A 17,390-nucleotide genomic window follows, 5' to 3' on the forward strand; every position below is an offset into this window, starting at 1 on the left:
CTTCAGCCAGGGGCTCAAAGACAACATTGGTTAGCTTTCATGGAGTATCAAATCATCTCAGCTAGGGCTGAATGAAAACATGGGCACAACATGCCTTTGCCTAGACCCAGGCTCTGGGAGTCATGTGATTACCTCAAAATCTGAGCTTTCATTTGAAAAATGTTTCCAGCCCTGGTGGTTTAAAAGAAGAGCTTGAAAACATAAGCTCAATGTAGCTGACACTGTAACCTCTGCAGAAGTCTGCAAAGATTCTGAAACAATAGCTCCAAGAGGCATAAACTGCCCTATTGATTTCAATGGAGGTGTTAACGCCAAGACCTACTGCTCAGAATGCTCAGGTTGGTAGGGAGGGGCACTATCAGCACCATCCCAGCAGAACATTCTGGGAAGGACCTTCCCACCTACCCAATCAGGAGCACCTCAACTGCTGGGGTAAGGACCAGGCTATCACTTGCTGCCTCCTCTGCCTCTCTACTGGAGAAGGAGGACCTTTGCTGTTCCCAAAGAGACATGGGCAGGGGCCATTCTTGGGGGGAGGAGAGAGGCCCTGACACCTCTGTTTCTCTGAGAGAGAAGTGGGCCCCTCTGCTTTTGCCATACCAACCATGGGTGGACTCTGGGCCAGATAGAGTATGTCTGCACAGCAAAGAAAAAAACGTGGCTGACCCATGCCAGCCAACTCAAGCTCGGGCTGCGGGGCTGTTTCATTTGCTGTGTAGTCCAGGCTCGGGCTAGGGCTCAAACTCTATGACTCTGTGGGATGGAAGAGTCCTAGAGCTCGGTCTTCAGCCCAAGTCCAGAAGTCTATACAGCAATGAAAGAGCCCTGCAGCTCAAGCCTCATGAGCCCAAGCTGCTTAGAATGGGCCAGCCGTCGGATTTTGTTGTTGTTGCTGTGTAGACATACTCACAGAGCCCTGAGTTGTAGTGTGCTTGCATTCCTGGATTGCTTTAATATGACACTTATCCTAGGCCAAATTTTTTACTGTGCCTAAGGCCCTGTGAGTGGAGAAATGTGCCTTTGGTGAGATAATCATATTTTTCTCAGAATAAAAAAGGTTCATTACCATAAGGTGGGGCTTCTCAAACTTTTGATAGCATGGACCTCATTCGAATAGAGAGACTGTCTCATGGACATCTCCTCTCTCATCTGCAATTCCATGGACAGTATGCCCTCCCATTCATAAATGCTTAACATCTCTGAGGCAACTACAACTACACAAGATATTGCTCACCTGGGAGAATAATACTTGGAAATATTAGGAAACATAGCAATATTAGGAAATGTAATGTATTTTCACTGACTTTTTTAATGCATTTTAGCAGTTGGAAATCGGGGGGGAGGAAATATAGGAACATGTGACCACCAAGCTATCCACGGACCACAGTTTGGAGAATTCTGCCTCTGGGCAATCTGACTTTCAGGATACAGGTTTTTTTAACACTTTACAAATCATATTTTAGTGACTCTCTTGTAAAAGTCTTTTAATCATAATAAATGGGAAATTACAAAGCAAAGATTATGGAAATCTTCAAGAGCCAATGTTTTCCCACTGTGCTTATCTGTCTTATGCCTCCTATTTCGCTCATTTGTCCAGTATTTCAATGGGTTGTCCTGGGCTTCTTTAGCAGAAAGCTACTGTAGTAGATTTCTAAGATCTATTGCTTAAATGAACCTAGCATATTAGGTTAACTCCATTTCAGAGAGGAAATGGTTAAAGAACTCACTGTTTCCTTGTGCCCGGGAGGCAGCCTTTGTGTTTAACATTGGCAGGGTCTCAGTCTGGGCTGGAGGTTTGGGGGGGGAGGGGGCAAATGGGGGAGGGGACAGAAAGAGGGGATGTTCTGACATCTCTGTCTCTCTCTCTCTCGCTGATACAGCGGAGGTGGAGATTTCCAATCCCACCCAGTCACATTGAGAAAGGAGGATTTGGTAAGGCTTTCCCAGGAGAAACCATGCTGAGTAAATTCTCAGCAGCAGCCTGAACTACACTTGGAATGGGTTTGCAGTCTCCTATGCACGGAAATGGGGGCAGAAGCAGCTGCATGTTCCCCGTGTGAGAGCCTAGAGGGAGCTTCATGGTATGGTTTTAGCACTTATCCTTAAAAATTCAGAAAGGGATTGGGTGATGATGATAAAAGTGTGTGTTAGTTATCAGGCACCTTATTTTACCTTTTCAATAAATGTTATTTTAAAAAGTTTAAAATATATAGAGCATATCAGATACCCAGTACTGAAGGGGAGTTGTGGATGGTAATGCTTTGCCACTGCATTTTGGAACTGATCTTTTGACAGTGCTAGAAGGGAGGATGTTTTATTTTGTGCTCAAAGAAGGGAAAAGGGCAGATATCCCACAATCAACTACACTTTGCTTAGTGAGATCTAACTAGAAGCAAATGATTTTTTAAAGTACGTTTTATTGTAATTGCTTTGAAACGTCCATCCTAGTTAAGTTTATTAGATCCCATTTTAAACCTCATATGCCTTTTGGCCTTTTTAATTTAATGATTTAAATGTTTACAAATCTCAATAGTGTTTAATCAATTAAACAATTCATTTCAAACTTTCCGGTTTGGTTTTGGAAATCTTGGCATAGGGATTGTCCTGACTTTACTCTCCCTAGCAGGATATTTGTTGCTAGGAAGTTAGGAGTTTTGTTCTCAGCGTCCCATGCTGGTTGTAAGAAATTTTGTGTACCATTGTGTTAGTGACACACTGACACCACATGCATAGGGCCTGTAAATGCACAGAAATTCCTTAGCTATTCTAGATACTGAGATTACATAAATACAATGGCCTATTTTATTGTATTCTTACAGACAGTTAACACAAATATTATTATATTGCATGCAGTGGGGTGCTTGTGCACAGCTATTACACATGCATACAGGCACACTGAAAACAAGCACATAGTAATGGAGCATTTGTCAGTGACTCGATATCTTGAATATGTATATCATGAATCCATGTTCTTGGAAATTAGTATATGGGATTTTTTTTTGTTTTGATTTTGCTACCTCTTCAGGAAAAGTTTCTACTTGGGGTCTTGGGTATTTTGTCCATCGTTCCTCATGCTGTTTGTACGACTGCCATGTTGACATCACATTTATGTGGTATATAAGTAATATATCAAATTTGCACATACAAAGTTCATAAATTGAGAAAGAGAAGGTTAGTGGCATGGTTTAATCATAGGACTAGGTGTTAGAAAATCTGGATTCTATACCTGGCTGTATCACTGATTTATTCTATGAACGGGATAAGTCACTGCAATTCTTGGTGACTTAGTTTTCTCCATTTGTAAAATTGTTGTTGTAAAATTGTTACAAAGTGCTTAAGAATCCTAAACTGAAAGCACTAAAGTGGTGCAAAGTATTGCTAGTGGTCCTTAGATACCAGTAGAACAAGCATTTTTAAAATAAATATCTTAGACGGATATCCAGTTCATTAGGATTTAAGATCATATACACAGACTAATATAGTGGGCCAGGTTATGATTTTAGCTACACCAATGTAGTAGGGTCAGAATTTGTACCACTGAGGACAAACACAGGAATACATATACTCTATGCAAAATACGCACGCACGTTCACACACACACATATTAGGGATGCATATGCTCCTGTTACACATTCATGACTCTTTACATACCACCTACTGGAATGGAAGAGCATAGTAGGTAGTAGTACTAAATATTTGTATTATGATAGTGCCCAAAGGCCCAGTGTCAATGAACTCTCTCTCATTGTTTTCTACTGTAAATTCTTCACTGTTATTCGGGAATCTCCACATATACTGGAATTTATTAACTTAAAAGTATCTCTGCAACTCCTTCATTCAAGTTCTCCTAGTATTATTATGCAACACTGGACTTTCAAATCTCCAGTTTGGCTCAACACTGCCCTTGACTTTATCCTAGCTCACACAGAGATGTCTTGTAATAGTTTGTCACACTGAGCTGAAGGGAAGGGGAAAAAATCTTTGGGGCTTGAGAGTGCACACTAAACTTCACAAAAGAGAATCCCAGAGTGGTCTCTATGACCTGAAGCATGATGCAGCATTACTAATATTGATGATAACCATCCTCCACTGCAGTAAATAGGCCACAGACTTTTCTGTTACTCAGGGTCACACTTGTGGTGGAAGAATGTCCTGCTACTGATGTGCCCTTTACAAGCAGCAGATTTCATGGGTTATTCCTTGGGATGCCATGCCAAGTATTTAGTATGCAATATCTATCATGTTTTCTTTTTATACAATTATAATTAACTTATCTACAGCTAACATCTGAACATGAGCTGCACTGGAATTCTGAAATATCCAGGATAAATTTCTACTAGCCCACTGGTATATGTAGCAGATTTAAAAGCATTAAGAGCCTTATCCAAAGCCTACTGAAGTCAATATGAGTCTCCCCACACACTTCTGAGGGCTTTGGATCTGGCACTAAATGAACTACTTATTCATGAACTGGATTTGAAAATTATATATTCAGGACTTTTAAATTTTAAAAGCCAGCTAATTATTATGGAAAAGAAAAATAGGTCTATAGCATCATTTTTGCAGTACACCAACAAATATTAAAACAAATAATAATAATACATTCTGGCCTTAAATAGAATTATGAATTTGGGATTGTGGCTTTGTTATTTAGCAGAACTCCAGTTATCGAAAATTTTAAATTTTCTTTTGACTACAAGTATCAGTAATGCTGCCAAGACATCCCATGCTGATTTACTCGACTTGGAAGCCTAAGTCTTGTGACAAAACTCTTATCCACCACTTGTTGTCTGGAATGCTTTATCCCTTATATAGACAAATACTCCTACACACTTTTGTGATCTGGCAGGATTTCTTTAGCACTACCCCTCAAATGCCATGGGGATTTTCTGTCTCATTTTGTAATCTATTATCCAAGATAGCTTAACTAGTATAAAAACAAGCTGTACAAGCACTTCTTTTGAAATGAGAAATAAGATGATTGTCAATCTGTTTTGTTTATGTTTTATTTCTGCATATAGGTGAAGAAGTAAGAAGGATCACACTGAAACATTGAAAGAAGTATTTCATTGATTGTGCCTGCCATTCAAGACTTTAGGATGGAAACCTTTTGTTTAAGAGTCTCCTTGCTACTGCTTGTCGCTGGATGTGGCCTCAGCGACAGTTCTGACAGATATTATACCAACCTGAGTGATTCTGGAAACTATTTGACCACCTACTCTGGACTAGAGCCCAGCTTACTCCTTACTACTATCCGACCCATGGTACCCAACAAAACAGACTATTGCTCCCAACGGGCTAAAATTGCTGACACTTTCAAATACATTAACACAGTGATATCTTGTATTATTTTCATCGTTGGATTGGTTGGGAATGCAACTTTGCTGAGGATCATTTACCAGAACAAGTGTATGAGGAATGGCCCCAATGCGCTGATAGCTAGCCTGGCACTCGGAGATCTTATCTATATTGTCATTGATATTCCGATCAATGTATATAAGGTAGGAAGCAACAATGGGTACACTTTAACTGCTGTGCTTTAACAGGTTCACAACGTATCAGTGTGTTTGTTTCTAATTACTGCTATTCTATTTATTAATAAGCAAAGTATAAAGGAAAGGGAAATGTAACTCAGTCTATGTTCAAAAGCAAATGTCAAGACATCATTTTTAGGTTTCTCCTTATGAAGATACAACGTATCCTCTTTTGCAAGTTATTCTGACCTACCATAGCAAGGTGTGTCCTTGTGTATTTAGCAGCACCTGGTTACAAATAAAATACAATAGAATTTGATTTTGTATGGTGTCCTTCAGACAACTAGCTGAAGACAGAGTAAAACAAATGGAGAGCATCTTTTGAAGAGACTGCTATTCTCTTTATGGATCAGATTGATAGCTACTATTTTGGGAACATATCCTATTCTTCCTTTGTTTATACAGAAAATATTTCCCATTATTTACACAGTCTTTATGTGATGATTTAATAGCCCTTCTAGAGTTGAGTGTTAGGGCTTGAATTTAACATTCATTCATGGCAGAATCTCAAATCAGTTTATGATTCTTAAGGCCACTTATACATCAGAACAGTGTTTAAATACTGTTTGGCAGCTGGATTTATCAAAATACATGAAGGATTATAAACAACTCTTTTAAATGTAACTAAATTACGCTGTGCAGCCTAGATTTAATATATAACTATGCAAACATCCAAAAGGTCACTTTTTATATTGAATTATACATTTACTGGCCCAAATTTGACCATCAACTTGCCTGATTAATCATATGATTATATTGGACCCAAAGAGGTCTGGACTCCACTGATATATGCTGTGGGTTGGAAAGACAGAAATACAATTAGAAATAGATTTTAAAAGACGCTTTTTTATAAATGAGCAGAAGACTCCTGTGGGCCCTAATATAGCTGTTGTTGACGTGAATAAGAACAGCATTGGACCCTTGTTATTTTTCATGAGGATCAAAATATTTGGATGATCTTGAAACTTGCCTGAATGTGTTTTAGAAACCTTTGAAATATATTTATAAAGCTTTTCTCACTTTAGCCTTGTGAGCCTGGAAAGCAAACACACTGCTGAGATTATTATGACTATTCTTTCCTTAGGACCTCAAACAAGGCATAACATTATAAAATAGTGGCTCTCAACCTTTTTTTCATTTGTGGACCCCTAAAACCTTTTGAATGGAGTTGCAGGCCCCTTTGGAAATCTTAGACATAGCCTACAGACCCCCAGGGGTTCGCCGACCACGGATTGAAAACCACTGTTCTACAGTAATGACAACCTTTCACAGACTTCTTAGACATAGTCTGTGGACCCTCACTGGGGTTGAAAACCACTGTTATAAAATAAACAATTTAACTCCCAAAAATTTTGGAAAATTTTGGATTTTGTTCACACACACATATATATCTTTATTCATGAATAAAATATATAAAAATGTTTGCCTATTAGGGCTTACAAATGGGTTTTAAAATAAAAGATTTTGAAAATATCTCTCTCTAGAAATATATACTATGAATTATAATTAAGGGCATAACTATAATACGGTTGCACATACCACAAGGCTATAAGAAATTCTCATTTGCTTTTTTAAAAAACTAATCAAATATATATATGTATGTATGAAATAAGACACAAGGCCTGTTTCTGATCTCAGTTACACTGGTATAAATTAGAAGTTATTCCATTTAAGTTAATAGCATTACCCTGATTTTAAACCACTGAGATCAGAATCAAGTCAAAGCGATGGTCATAAAAATGCATGTGTTGTAGTAGAAACTGGTAGCAACTGCACTGGATGTAAATTTTCCATGAAAAATTGTTTTTCAATGGAAAGTGCAAATTCTGCAAAAATTGAAATGTTCTGTGATAAAATGTTAACGTTGCCAAAAATGTTCAATTTTCCATTGTGAAAATCAAAATGAAATATTTTGTTTTAGGCTGAGCTGACACAAATCAAAATATTTTGGCTTATGGAATATACTCTAAAGGTTTAGGTTTGGATCATTTTGACATTAATATACATCTGCCTGAGTTGCTTTGGTGATTTATGGGAGATCATAGAATCATAGAATATTAGGGTTGGAAGACGTCAGGAGGTCATCTAGTCCAACCCCTGCTCAAAGCAGGACCAACACCAAATAAATCATCCCAGCAAGGGCTTTCTCAAGATGAGTCTTAAAAACCTCTAAGGATGGAGATTCCACCGCCTCCCTAGGTAACCCATTCCAGTGATTCACCACCCTCCTATTGAAATAGTGTTTCCTAATATTCAACTTAGATCTCCCCCACTGCAACTTAAGACCATTGCTTCTTGTTCTGTCATCTGCTGCCACTGAGAACAGCCTAGCTCCATCCTCTTTGGAACCCCTCTTCACGTAGTTGAAGGTTGCTATCAAATCCCCTCTCACTCTTCTCTTCCGCAGACTAAATAATCCCAGTTCCCTCAGGCTCTCCTCATAAGTCATGTGCCTCAGCCCCCTAATCATATTTGTTGCCCTCCACTGGACTCTCTCCAATTGTTCACATCCCTTCTGTAGTGGGGGGACCAAAACTGGACGCAATACTCCACGTGTGGCCTCACCAATGCCGAATAGAGGGGAATAATCACTTCCCTCGATCTGCTGGCAATGATCCTACTAATACAGCCAATATGCTGTTGGCCTTCTTGGCAACAAGGGCACACTGCTGATTCATACCCAGCTTCTCATCCACTGTAACCACCAGGTCCTTTTCTGCAGAACTGCTGCTTAGCTAGTTGGTCCCCAGCCTGTAGCATTGCATGGGATTCTTCCTTCCTAAGTGCACTGCACTTGTCCTTGTTGAACCTCATCAGATTTCTTTTGGCCCAATCCCCTAATTTGTCTAGGTCACTCTGGACCCTGTTTCTACCCTCCAGCATATCTATCTCTCCCCCCAATTTAGTGTCATCTGAGAATTTGCTGAGGGTGCAATTCATCCCATCATCCAGATCATTAATAAAGATGTTGAACAAAACCGGCCCCATGACCGACCTCTGGGGCACTCCACTTGATACCAGCTGCCAACTAGACATCTAGCCATTGATCGCTACCCACTGAGCCCTACAGTCTAGCCAGTTTTCTATTCATCTTATAGTCCATTCATCCAATCCATACTTTTTTAGCTTGCTGGCAAGAATACTGTGGGAGACTGTACCAAAAGCTTTGCTAAAGTCAAGATACATCACATCCACCACTTTCCCCATATCCACAGAGCCAGTTATCTCATCATAGAAGGCAAACAGGTTGGTCAGGCATGACTTGCTCTTGGTGAATCCATGTTGACTGTTCCTGATCACCTTCCTCTCCTCCAAGTGCTTCAAAATGGATTCCTTGAGGACCTGTTCCATGATTTTGCCGGGGACTGATGTGAGGCTGACTGGTCTGTAGTTTGCCGGGTTCTCCCCCGCTCACCATGAATTTTCAAAGATAATGGCCAATGGCTCTGCATTCACATCAGCCAACCCCCTCAGCACCTGGGCTGCATTAGATCTGGACCCATGGACTTGTGCTTGTCCAGATTTTCTAAATAGTCCCTAACCAGTCCTTTCACCACTGAGGGCTGCTCCCCTCCTCCCCATACTGTGTTGCCCAGTGCAGCAGTCTGGGGGCTGACCTTGTCTGTGAAGACCGAGGCAAAAAAAGGCATTGAGTACTTCAGCTTTTTCCACATTATCTGTCACTATGTTGCCTCCCCCACTCCCTCAGGTACGTCATGCTCCCATTCAGGTGCCTCATGCTCCCATTCTTCTCTATGGGCTGGACTTGGTGGCTGAACTACATCCTCTATGATCTCTAGTCTTTCTCTGGCTGAACTGCAATGGTGTATCTTGGAATATTTTCTATGCTCTGCTTTTGCCTGAGACGGAATTTGACTGGAAAGTTTCAGCAAAAGTGGTACAGGTGTTCTGAGAATGAGGTTAGAGGTAATTTTGCTAATATTAAAAATTTTCCTCAAGCTATTTTTTAAACAGTTCTAGCGCCTCCTTGATTTAGAGCAGAAACTTGAAATTTGGGAGGAGGATAGTCCTGGATCAGAGGAACTGCCTTTTGCTGGTTTTATGAAAATTCATTGTAATTTAATCTAGCTACAAGCTAGAGAAAGTTGTCATTTTTAGATGTGTCATAGAACCTGTTCAAGATTTGTTCATTAACTTTCTAAATATTCCATTATTGTGTACAGTGTAGCTGTAGCCATGTCAGTTCCATGACATTGGAGAGACAAGGTGGGTGAGGTAATATCTTTTATTGGACCAACTTCTGTTGGTGAGAGAGACAAGGTTTTGAGCACACAGAGCTCTTGAGCTTTTGAGCCACAAAAGCTCTTCTTCAGACCTGAGAAGAGCTCTCTGTGGCTCAAAAGCTTGTCTCTCTCACCAACGGAAGTTAGTCTAATAAAAGATATTACCTACCCTGTATCTCTGAATATTCCATTGGCATTATGCATGATCCCCAGCCCTACTGTACCTCAAGCATCATTCTGAAGCAGCCACACCGAATACAAAGAAAATGGCCCTAGCTCACCCTATCAAAATACCCTTTTGGCACTGTGGAAAAAATAGTATATAATCATGTAATTAAAGACTGTAGTTGAAATCCTGGTCCCACTGAAGTCAGTGGGAGTTTTGCCATTTACTTCTCTGGGGCTAGGATTTCAACTTGTGTTCAATCCATACACATAGGGAGCAGAATTAAAGTTGCGTGAAAGTTAATTCTCCCATTTTTTAATTTTTAAGTGCTTGACCTGAATAAGTTTTTGAAATATAATATATTATATATTTACATCCCTCAAGTATACTGTGAGTTGGCTGACAAGCGTTTATTAGAACTGAGCACCTTGGCAATTCCCATAACAAATGTTAATGCTATTATAGCACATTTTTAATATAAAGCCTTTAAAAAAGACATGGTGATATTATTAGTCAAAGGAAGAGTTGTTTTTAAAATACACTCTGTCTTTAGGACTTATAGGAATCCTAAATCCACAGCAGCATTTAACAGCATTCTGACAGCTGCAACTCATGACATCTGCTTTGGGACCCTGCTGAAAATACTTCTGGAATTTGGAAATGAATGTGACTGGTTTTTAATGAAAAATCAGAATTCAAAGATACAAAAAGAGTTTGCTTTCTTCCTTGCGGGTCAATCACCAGTTTCAAGGTTTTCTGCACTCAGTTTTGAACTGTTTTAAGAGTCTATATTTCAGAGGTCAGCTTCATGCTGAACCATATAAACTGCAGCAAAGCCAGACCAGTTTGACTTGGAGGGGCCAGAACAGTTTTCTGCTGTAGATAGTATTAATTGCTTCTATTACTAATCAATATAACAAAATATTTTATGTATAAATGATTTCAAATTTTTTGTAAGTTATAGATCTGATCCTGCACCATTTAGTCAGGCAAACTGCCATGGACATCAGAGACTGCAAACATTTATCTGGATAATAAGACTTTCACAGTTAGGCAACATAGGATAAAAATGCATAACCTTCACGATTCAAGGCATAAACCATACACTAACTGACCGGGCCTAAGAATAAGCTTCCTCTATGGGCAGGTTATTACATTATTGTTTGCTGTATCAAAATCTGTTTGTTTTGTGTTTCTTTACATTTGCATTTGTTTGCATTTATAACGTATATGCAATCATGAAAATATAGATTAACCTAAATGTATTATAGTCATAAAATGCACCAAATCTCAAATGCAGCAAATTTCAAATGCAGCAAATCTACTAATTGTCAGTCATACATTATCATAAAAAGTGAAGAATATATTCAGAACTTGGATATATTTTTACATAAACCTAATCAAAATGCTAGAAAGTGGTCTCCAGGAAATAAATTACTGGTTTTACTCTCACAATCTGAACCTTTATCTCTTCTTGAAGAGTCCACCACTATATTACCAACTGAGATCCTTCCTGTAGTACGCAGTTTGAACTAATTAAATGTGAACCGATACTGCAAACAGACATAGTAGAGCCATATATCAGCTGAGGATCTGGTCCTTTATGTTTAAGTTATTTTCTAAATCTGCCTTGGCAGAAAGATGGACTCAAATATCTTCTAGGAGTTTTTTGTCTCCAACTACTATTACCCTATAACCTCTTTTCCTCATGACTGCTTCCCCCTAAGGATTTACAAAAATGTTCTAGACATTAGCAATATTCACTAATGACCTTTGAAGTTGGCCTGAGCCCGAACAGACTGAAACATTGGTCTTAAGACAACTTTTAGTTTTGTTTGTAATAAAATTTATATTGTGTTTACACTGCTTGGGCCCAAATCATCCCCCGCCAACCCCCCCACACACACACAGGGATCCCTTCCCGATGCTTACACGTCCATGAGAGTTACTTGTATCCAGCAAGGGAATAAAAAAACTGATCACTATTTTTTGTAAAAAATTGCTGGAGCAGAGAACATAAGAAGTAAAATATGGCAGTGTTCAGGACTGAGTAATATTTGATAGGGGTTGAAATAGGACTTCATAATTATTTATTATTAAAACATAAATTAAATAGTCAAATGCAACCTAGCTTCCCAGGAAAGCATTCAGTTACAATTTTAACATGAGCTCACCTTCCACCCTGTGTGTGTTTTTAATGTATATTTAAAGCAAAGATCTAATCATTCAAAACTAACCTAGGAAATAAGGTTGATGTATGACTTATTGCCTTACATTTAGTAGTTTTTAACTCTCTGGACCATTAGGTTACATACAAATAACTGAGGCCAAACTGGCTTCTTCTGTACCTTGCTTCTTTAAATCTGATTAATAGGGTATTTTCCATATTCATTTTACTAGTGGTGAAGTCAATGACCCCAGTTCAGAGAGCTGATATATATCTCCAGTGCTCAAGCTGAACAAAAGGGTGTTATCTTTTATGGACAGAGGTTTTCTGTTGGCAGGTTCATATTCTAGTCACACTAGCATCCAAACCTCAGCAGTTGATGTAGAGTAGCATTAGGCTGAGTATTGTGAATGGCATGCCTCTGGCAAATAGCATATAACCAGCCTGTGGTAAATAGCATGAATTCTCTGCCTTTTTCTTTCCGCTGAAGGAAGTCTTATGTTGCAGCACTACTAGCCATTAGCATTTTTGGGCAGCGGAAAGACTGAATGTGGGGTGAGGAGCTAAACCAACCTATCCCCACCTATTGCACAAGGATTTAATTACAAGTCGCAATATTTGACAGTTTGGTACACTTATCTGGGTTTCTTTTTACCATCACAATTAACACAGATAATATGGATAATGATAAAACAAAATGGACCTGATCCAGTAGTCCTTCTAAGCAAGTATCATCCACTGAAGTCTACAGGACTCTCGTATGCAAAAGGGGTGCAGGACCAAGCCCACTGCAAACATAAATCTAAACCCCGCTATCCTTACTCAGGTGAGAAACTCCAATTTAAAGCAGGATTTGGCCCATGTACAATACATTTTTTCCATTAAGGATTAGCTCACTCAAGGGTAGATTGCATACCGATTGCAACCAAACTTCCACTCTGTTCAGATCAGTGATTGTAAGAAGTAGTGGCTTGGTACCTGCAAGTTATGCAGAACTCAGTACATTAATGGTCAGAATGTGCCTGAGTCTGAGTGTCTGGGAGAGGAGAAGCAAAATGAGTCTTCCCTTCCTGATGCCCACATGCTGGGTACAAAAGCAGCCCTGAGAGGATACAGGAATTGCTCCATCTTAATGTAACTAGTGGCACAAATCACCCCAAATGGGGTTGATAAGGGTCATGAAGAGACAGAATCAAGGACCTGTCTTCCCCATTTGCACTGTGGGAGCAGACTATAGTAACCTAAAAGAAAGTACAACATGTACCCTTGCACTGCACTCCAAAGAGTTAGGGGAAGAGACTTTGCCTCCTGTGGTACAATCCTTACCAGAGCTCCCCCTGTGGTGGTGCACAGCTGCATCACCTCTTACTCACAGCTATACCTAATAGGCAGTATTGAGACCCCTTGAGAGGTAACTTCTCCTCACCAAGCACATAACCAATTCCTCCCTGCTCTTCCTTCTAATATATGGTGTCTGTGGATTTGTAGTGCATTGATCACTGTAGTAGCTAGGTGCCTTAGGTATAACTAGAATGTTCTCTCTGTTCCTTCTTCAATCAGCTGAAATAGACAGATAACAAGGGAGCGTTCTGACTGTGCATATCCAGGGTTCACGAGTTCTGCAGTAGTTCGTTAGCAATACTGTCACTCTCTTTTAGCAACACACAAAAAGCAACACAGTTGGAAATAAAATAAAAGAGGCATTTTGCCCAGGGATTGGGAAAAAAATCTTTTCAACAAACCACCATGCACACAAGCATACCTAACAGATAATTCCTCTGAAGAAGAGCAGCACAGCTTGAAGTACAGTACACCTCAAAAGAAGAGGACATTTGCCAACACCACAGACCAAATAAATAAAGCAACTAATCATACTGTGTAAACAATAAAAATACCACAAGGGAGATGTCTAGAATTGTAAGGAATGCTTTACCACTAGGCAGACTTTGTAAAATAATAGTACAAGAATTTTAAAGACAAACTCAAACTCAAAAACGTTTACCTGCTGTTTGCTTCAGAACCAGGCATTCGTTATCTGAGCTTTCAGCATCTGTGTGAAATGTAACCCTTCTGCTTCAGTGTGAGACCCGTACAGCCCCATCCATAGTTACATCTCACTGCCTAAGTGGGAAGAAAAGAACTAGGAATCCAAGAATATTATTGCCAGAGGCCTTGTTGCTCACTTCCACCTCTGCTTAGCAGGACAAAGGAGAGTAAAAGCTGCAGAAAAAACTGTGATGGGACAGTACAGAGGGGAGAAAATGAAATGGCTTTGCTGATACTACCTACCTCTCCACATGACATTTCACCCCTCACAAAGAAATATAGGCAGCCCATTGTCCTCGCAAAAAATCGACTAGGAGGGAGGAGCAAAACTAATAATATGCTCCCCACAACCCATTGCTAAAGAGCTGTAATATGCATTGTGGAAAGTTAATGTTGTTTGAAGCTCCATGATCCCCTATAACAGGGGTTCTCAACCTTTTTCTTTCTGAGGCCCCCACCAACAGTAACTGGTTTTCTGCATATAGAAGTCAGAGCTGGCTATAGAGGGTAGCAAGCAGGGCAATTACCTGGGGCCCCACACCACAGGAGTCATAGAATATTAGGGTTGGAAGGGACCTCAGGAGGTCATCTAGTCCAACCCCCTGCTCAAAGCAGGACCAATCCCCAACTAAATCCCCAAATTCCTAAATGGCTCCTTCAAGGATTGAACTCACAACCCTGAGTTTAGCAGGCCAATGCTCAAACTGAGTCCCAGTGAAGCTACATTCCTCAGGCTTCAGTTTCAGCCCCGGCTGGTGGCACTCAGAGCCCCAGGCTTTAATCCCATGTGATGGGGCTTTGGCTTTCTGTCCTGGGTCCCAGCAAGTCTAACATTGGCCCTGCTTGGTGGCCCCCCTGAAACCTGCTCACAGCTCCCCAGGGGGCCTCAGACCCCTGCTTGAGAACGACTGACCTATAAAACATAAGGGTAGATGACCAATGATAGAATACTGGCCAGAAGTGGCTGGGGAGGACCAGACAGATGTGTAGAGGGAGTCCCAACACACAGCTGGCTGGGTATCTTCAATATTGAGGCTTGGGATAGTTTGGGTCCCAGACTAACTCCCTGCCTCCCATCCATACTCCCTCAATAATCTCACAGACCAGGGGGAGGGTACACCAGGACTGTGGCTCTGGAAGAGCTAAAGATATTCTGTATTAGTTTGTTCCCTTCCACCCAGTTTTGGGCAGGAGGGAAATATGGGTCAAAATCATCTTCTTTTACTCTACAAACAGCAGAGCTGTAAGCAAAAAATGTCACATTGCTCTGCTTCAAGTTGCATGGTTCATCTCAAGGGTTTTGAGACTTTTTCAAAATGAGGGCCATATTAGCAAGTTGTGACAAGCAGATTGCAGTCCTGGAAGTACAGCTGTTGGAGACTACAATGCCTAGCAAAGCTCCATCTAGAGGTCTTCACTAAGTAACAAATCCAGCTCCACCTCCACAGCAACAAAGGGTCCTTTGGTGACGGAACCTATGCAATTGCACTGCATAAGGGGAAGGCCTGCTACATAAAAAGCACACATCCTCGGTTAAACAGAGCCCAGTTTCAGAGAGGACACAAGGTCATGCTGTCAGGTCCAGGTTGGCATGCTCTGAAAAATGGCATCCTCCATGTGGTGTAACCTTATATGTACCATGTATGTGAGGTCACACCAGCAGGGGAGGGCCCACGCTGTTCCTAGAAATACCGGAATGTCTGGTTTTCTGGGGATGTGGCCATGGCCACCTGCACCTACAGAGCAGCTCAGAGCCATTTTACATCCAGTACCCAATGCAGTCCATGTATTTGGCTATAGGTTCAAGATTTTCCTATGGGTATATGTACTGATGTGTACACATGTAGGAGGACTGTAACATTATGTCCCTTACACTGTAAGTTGCTTGGGACCCAGACTGGGTGCCTGGGTCTTTATCTGTGTTTTGTACAGCAGCTAGCACACTAATAGTGATTAACAAATAGCAAGAACATCAAAGTCAAACCAACTGGGTGACATTTAAAAATCATTCCAGTGAAATGTTCTCAACACTTCTGCTTTGTTTGCTTCAATTTTCCAGAATCAGGGTGGAGAGGCTGTTGTAAGAAGAGAGGGGAATGCTCTGGAAGTTGTGATTGGTTGGTCAATTTTTCTGAATACCAAGAGTAGAACCTTTAAATCTCAGTTTCTGATTTCAGTGTAAAAATATGTTGTTGACAACACTCTGTTCTCTCTAAGGAATTGCACCATAGATTGATTTTACAGACTACCCTGCGGCTGTGAAATACACAAGGGGAAAACATGTTTCTTTTGGGAAGTGTCCTGTCCTGAAACCTTGGAGACTTTACTAATGATATTAAAAAAGCACAGTCCATTTGATGGGGGCCTCAAAACTTAGGTCGACATAGCTACAGTGATCAAGGGTATAAAAAATCCACATCCCTGTGTGCTGTAGCTTAGCCGTCATAACCCCAGTGTAAACGCAGCTCCAGCAAAGAAAGAATTCTTCCATTGACCTAGCTACCATCGCTCAGGGAGGTGGGGTTCCTACAGTGACAGGGAAATCCCTTCTGTTGCTGTATGTTGCATCTACATTAGTGGGCTATACTGGCAAAGCTGTGGTGCTGTAGATCTGTCCCTACAGTTCCTGTGGTGGAGACGTGGCCTGTGTTATGGAGAGTCAGAACACCTGGAGGGATACTGAGCCTGATTCTCCACTGTCTTGTTCCTTGAGTGCCATTTTGATTAGGTAGCATTATACATCTACTTTGCACAGGCTATATAACATGCAAGGCAATGGAAGATCAGGCCTAGTGGGTCCGATTTTTATCTCATGCCCATGTAAATCAGAAGTAACTCCATTAAAATAAATGGGTCCAAAAGTCCCATGCAAATGATATGAGTAACTCCTACTAAAGTTCTTAGGAGTTACTTGCACCCTAATGGGAAAATAGAGACCATTGGACTTGCAGTGGTGTAAAACTAATGCAAGTGCTAGCAGGATCAGACCTACCGATTCTAAAGATATTTGAAGAGGAAAAATCTGACACCTTATCCAAAGGAAAGTAATGAATGCGTAAGCAGGGCTGAATAATAATGGAAACTATGCACCAAAATAATTGTAAAATTAATCTGAAAAATGAAATAAATTAATTCTGATTCCAGTGATTTTTATTAAAATCAACTTAAAAAGGGACGTACAATGATTCAATACTAGTGTTGCTTCAGTAAAGGAAAAAATAGAAAGGACGAAA

General features: G+C 40.4%; 1 protein-coding gene across 2 annotated transcripts in view; it reads left to right on the forward strand.

The window, feature by feature from the left end:
* Nucleotides 1–1,856: 1,856 nt before the first annotated feature.
* Nucleotides 1,857–17,390, forward strand: part of EDNRA (endothelin receptor type A) — a 47,111-nt gene continuing 31,577 nt past the window's right edge. Inside the window, exons 1-2 of one of the 2 annotated variants that reach the window (XM_050946556.1) lie at nucleotides 1,857–2,081; nucleotides 5,022–5,501. In XM_050946556.1, coding sequence (XP_050802513.1) covers nucleotides 5,100–5,501 — 402 coding nt within the window. In that variant the 5' untranslated portion in view covers nucleotides 1,857–2,081; nucleotides 5,022–5,099. The remainder of the gene's footprint in view (nucleotides 2,082–5,021; nucleotides 5,502–17,390) is intronic. The other variant, XM_050946557.1, reaches the window with a different exon arrangement.

Source organism: Gopherus flavomarginatus, chromosome 3, assembly GCF_025201925.1.
Source record: "Gopherus flavomarginatus isolate rGopFla2 chromosome 3, rGopFla2.mat.asm, whole genome shotgun sequence".
NCBI classification, from domain to species: Eukaryota; Metazoa; Chordata; order Testudines; family Testudinidae; genus Gopherus; species Gopherus flavomarginatus.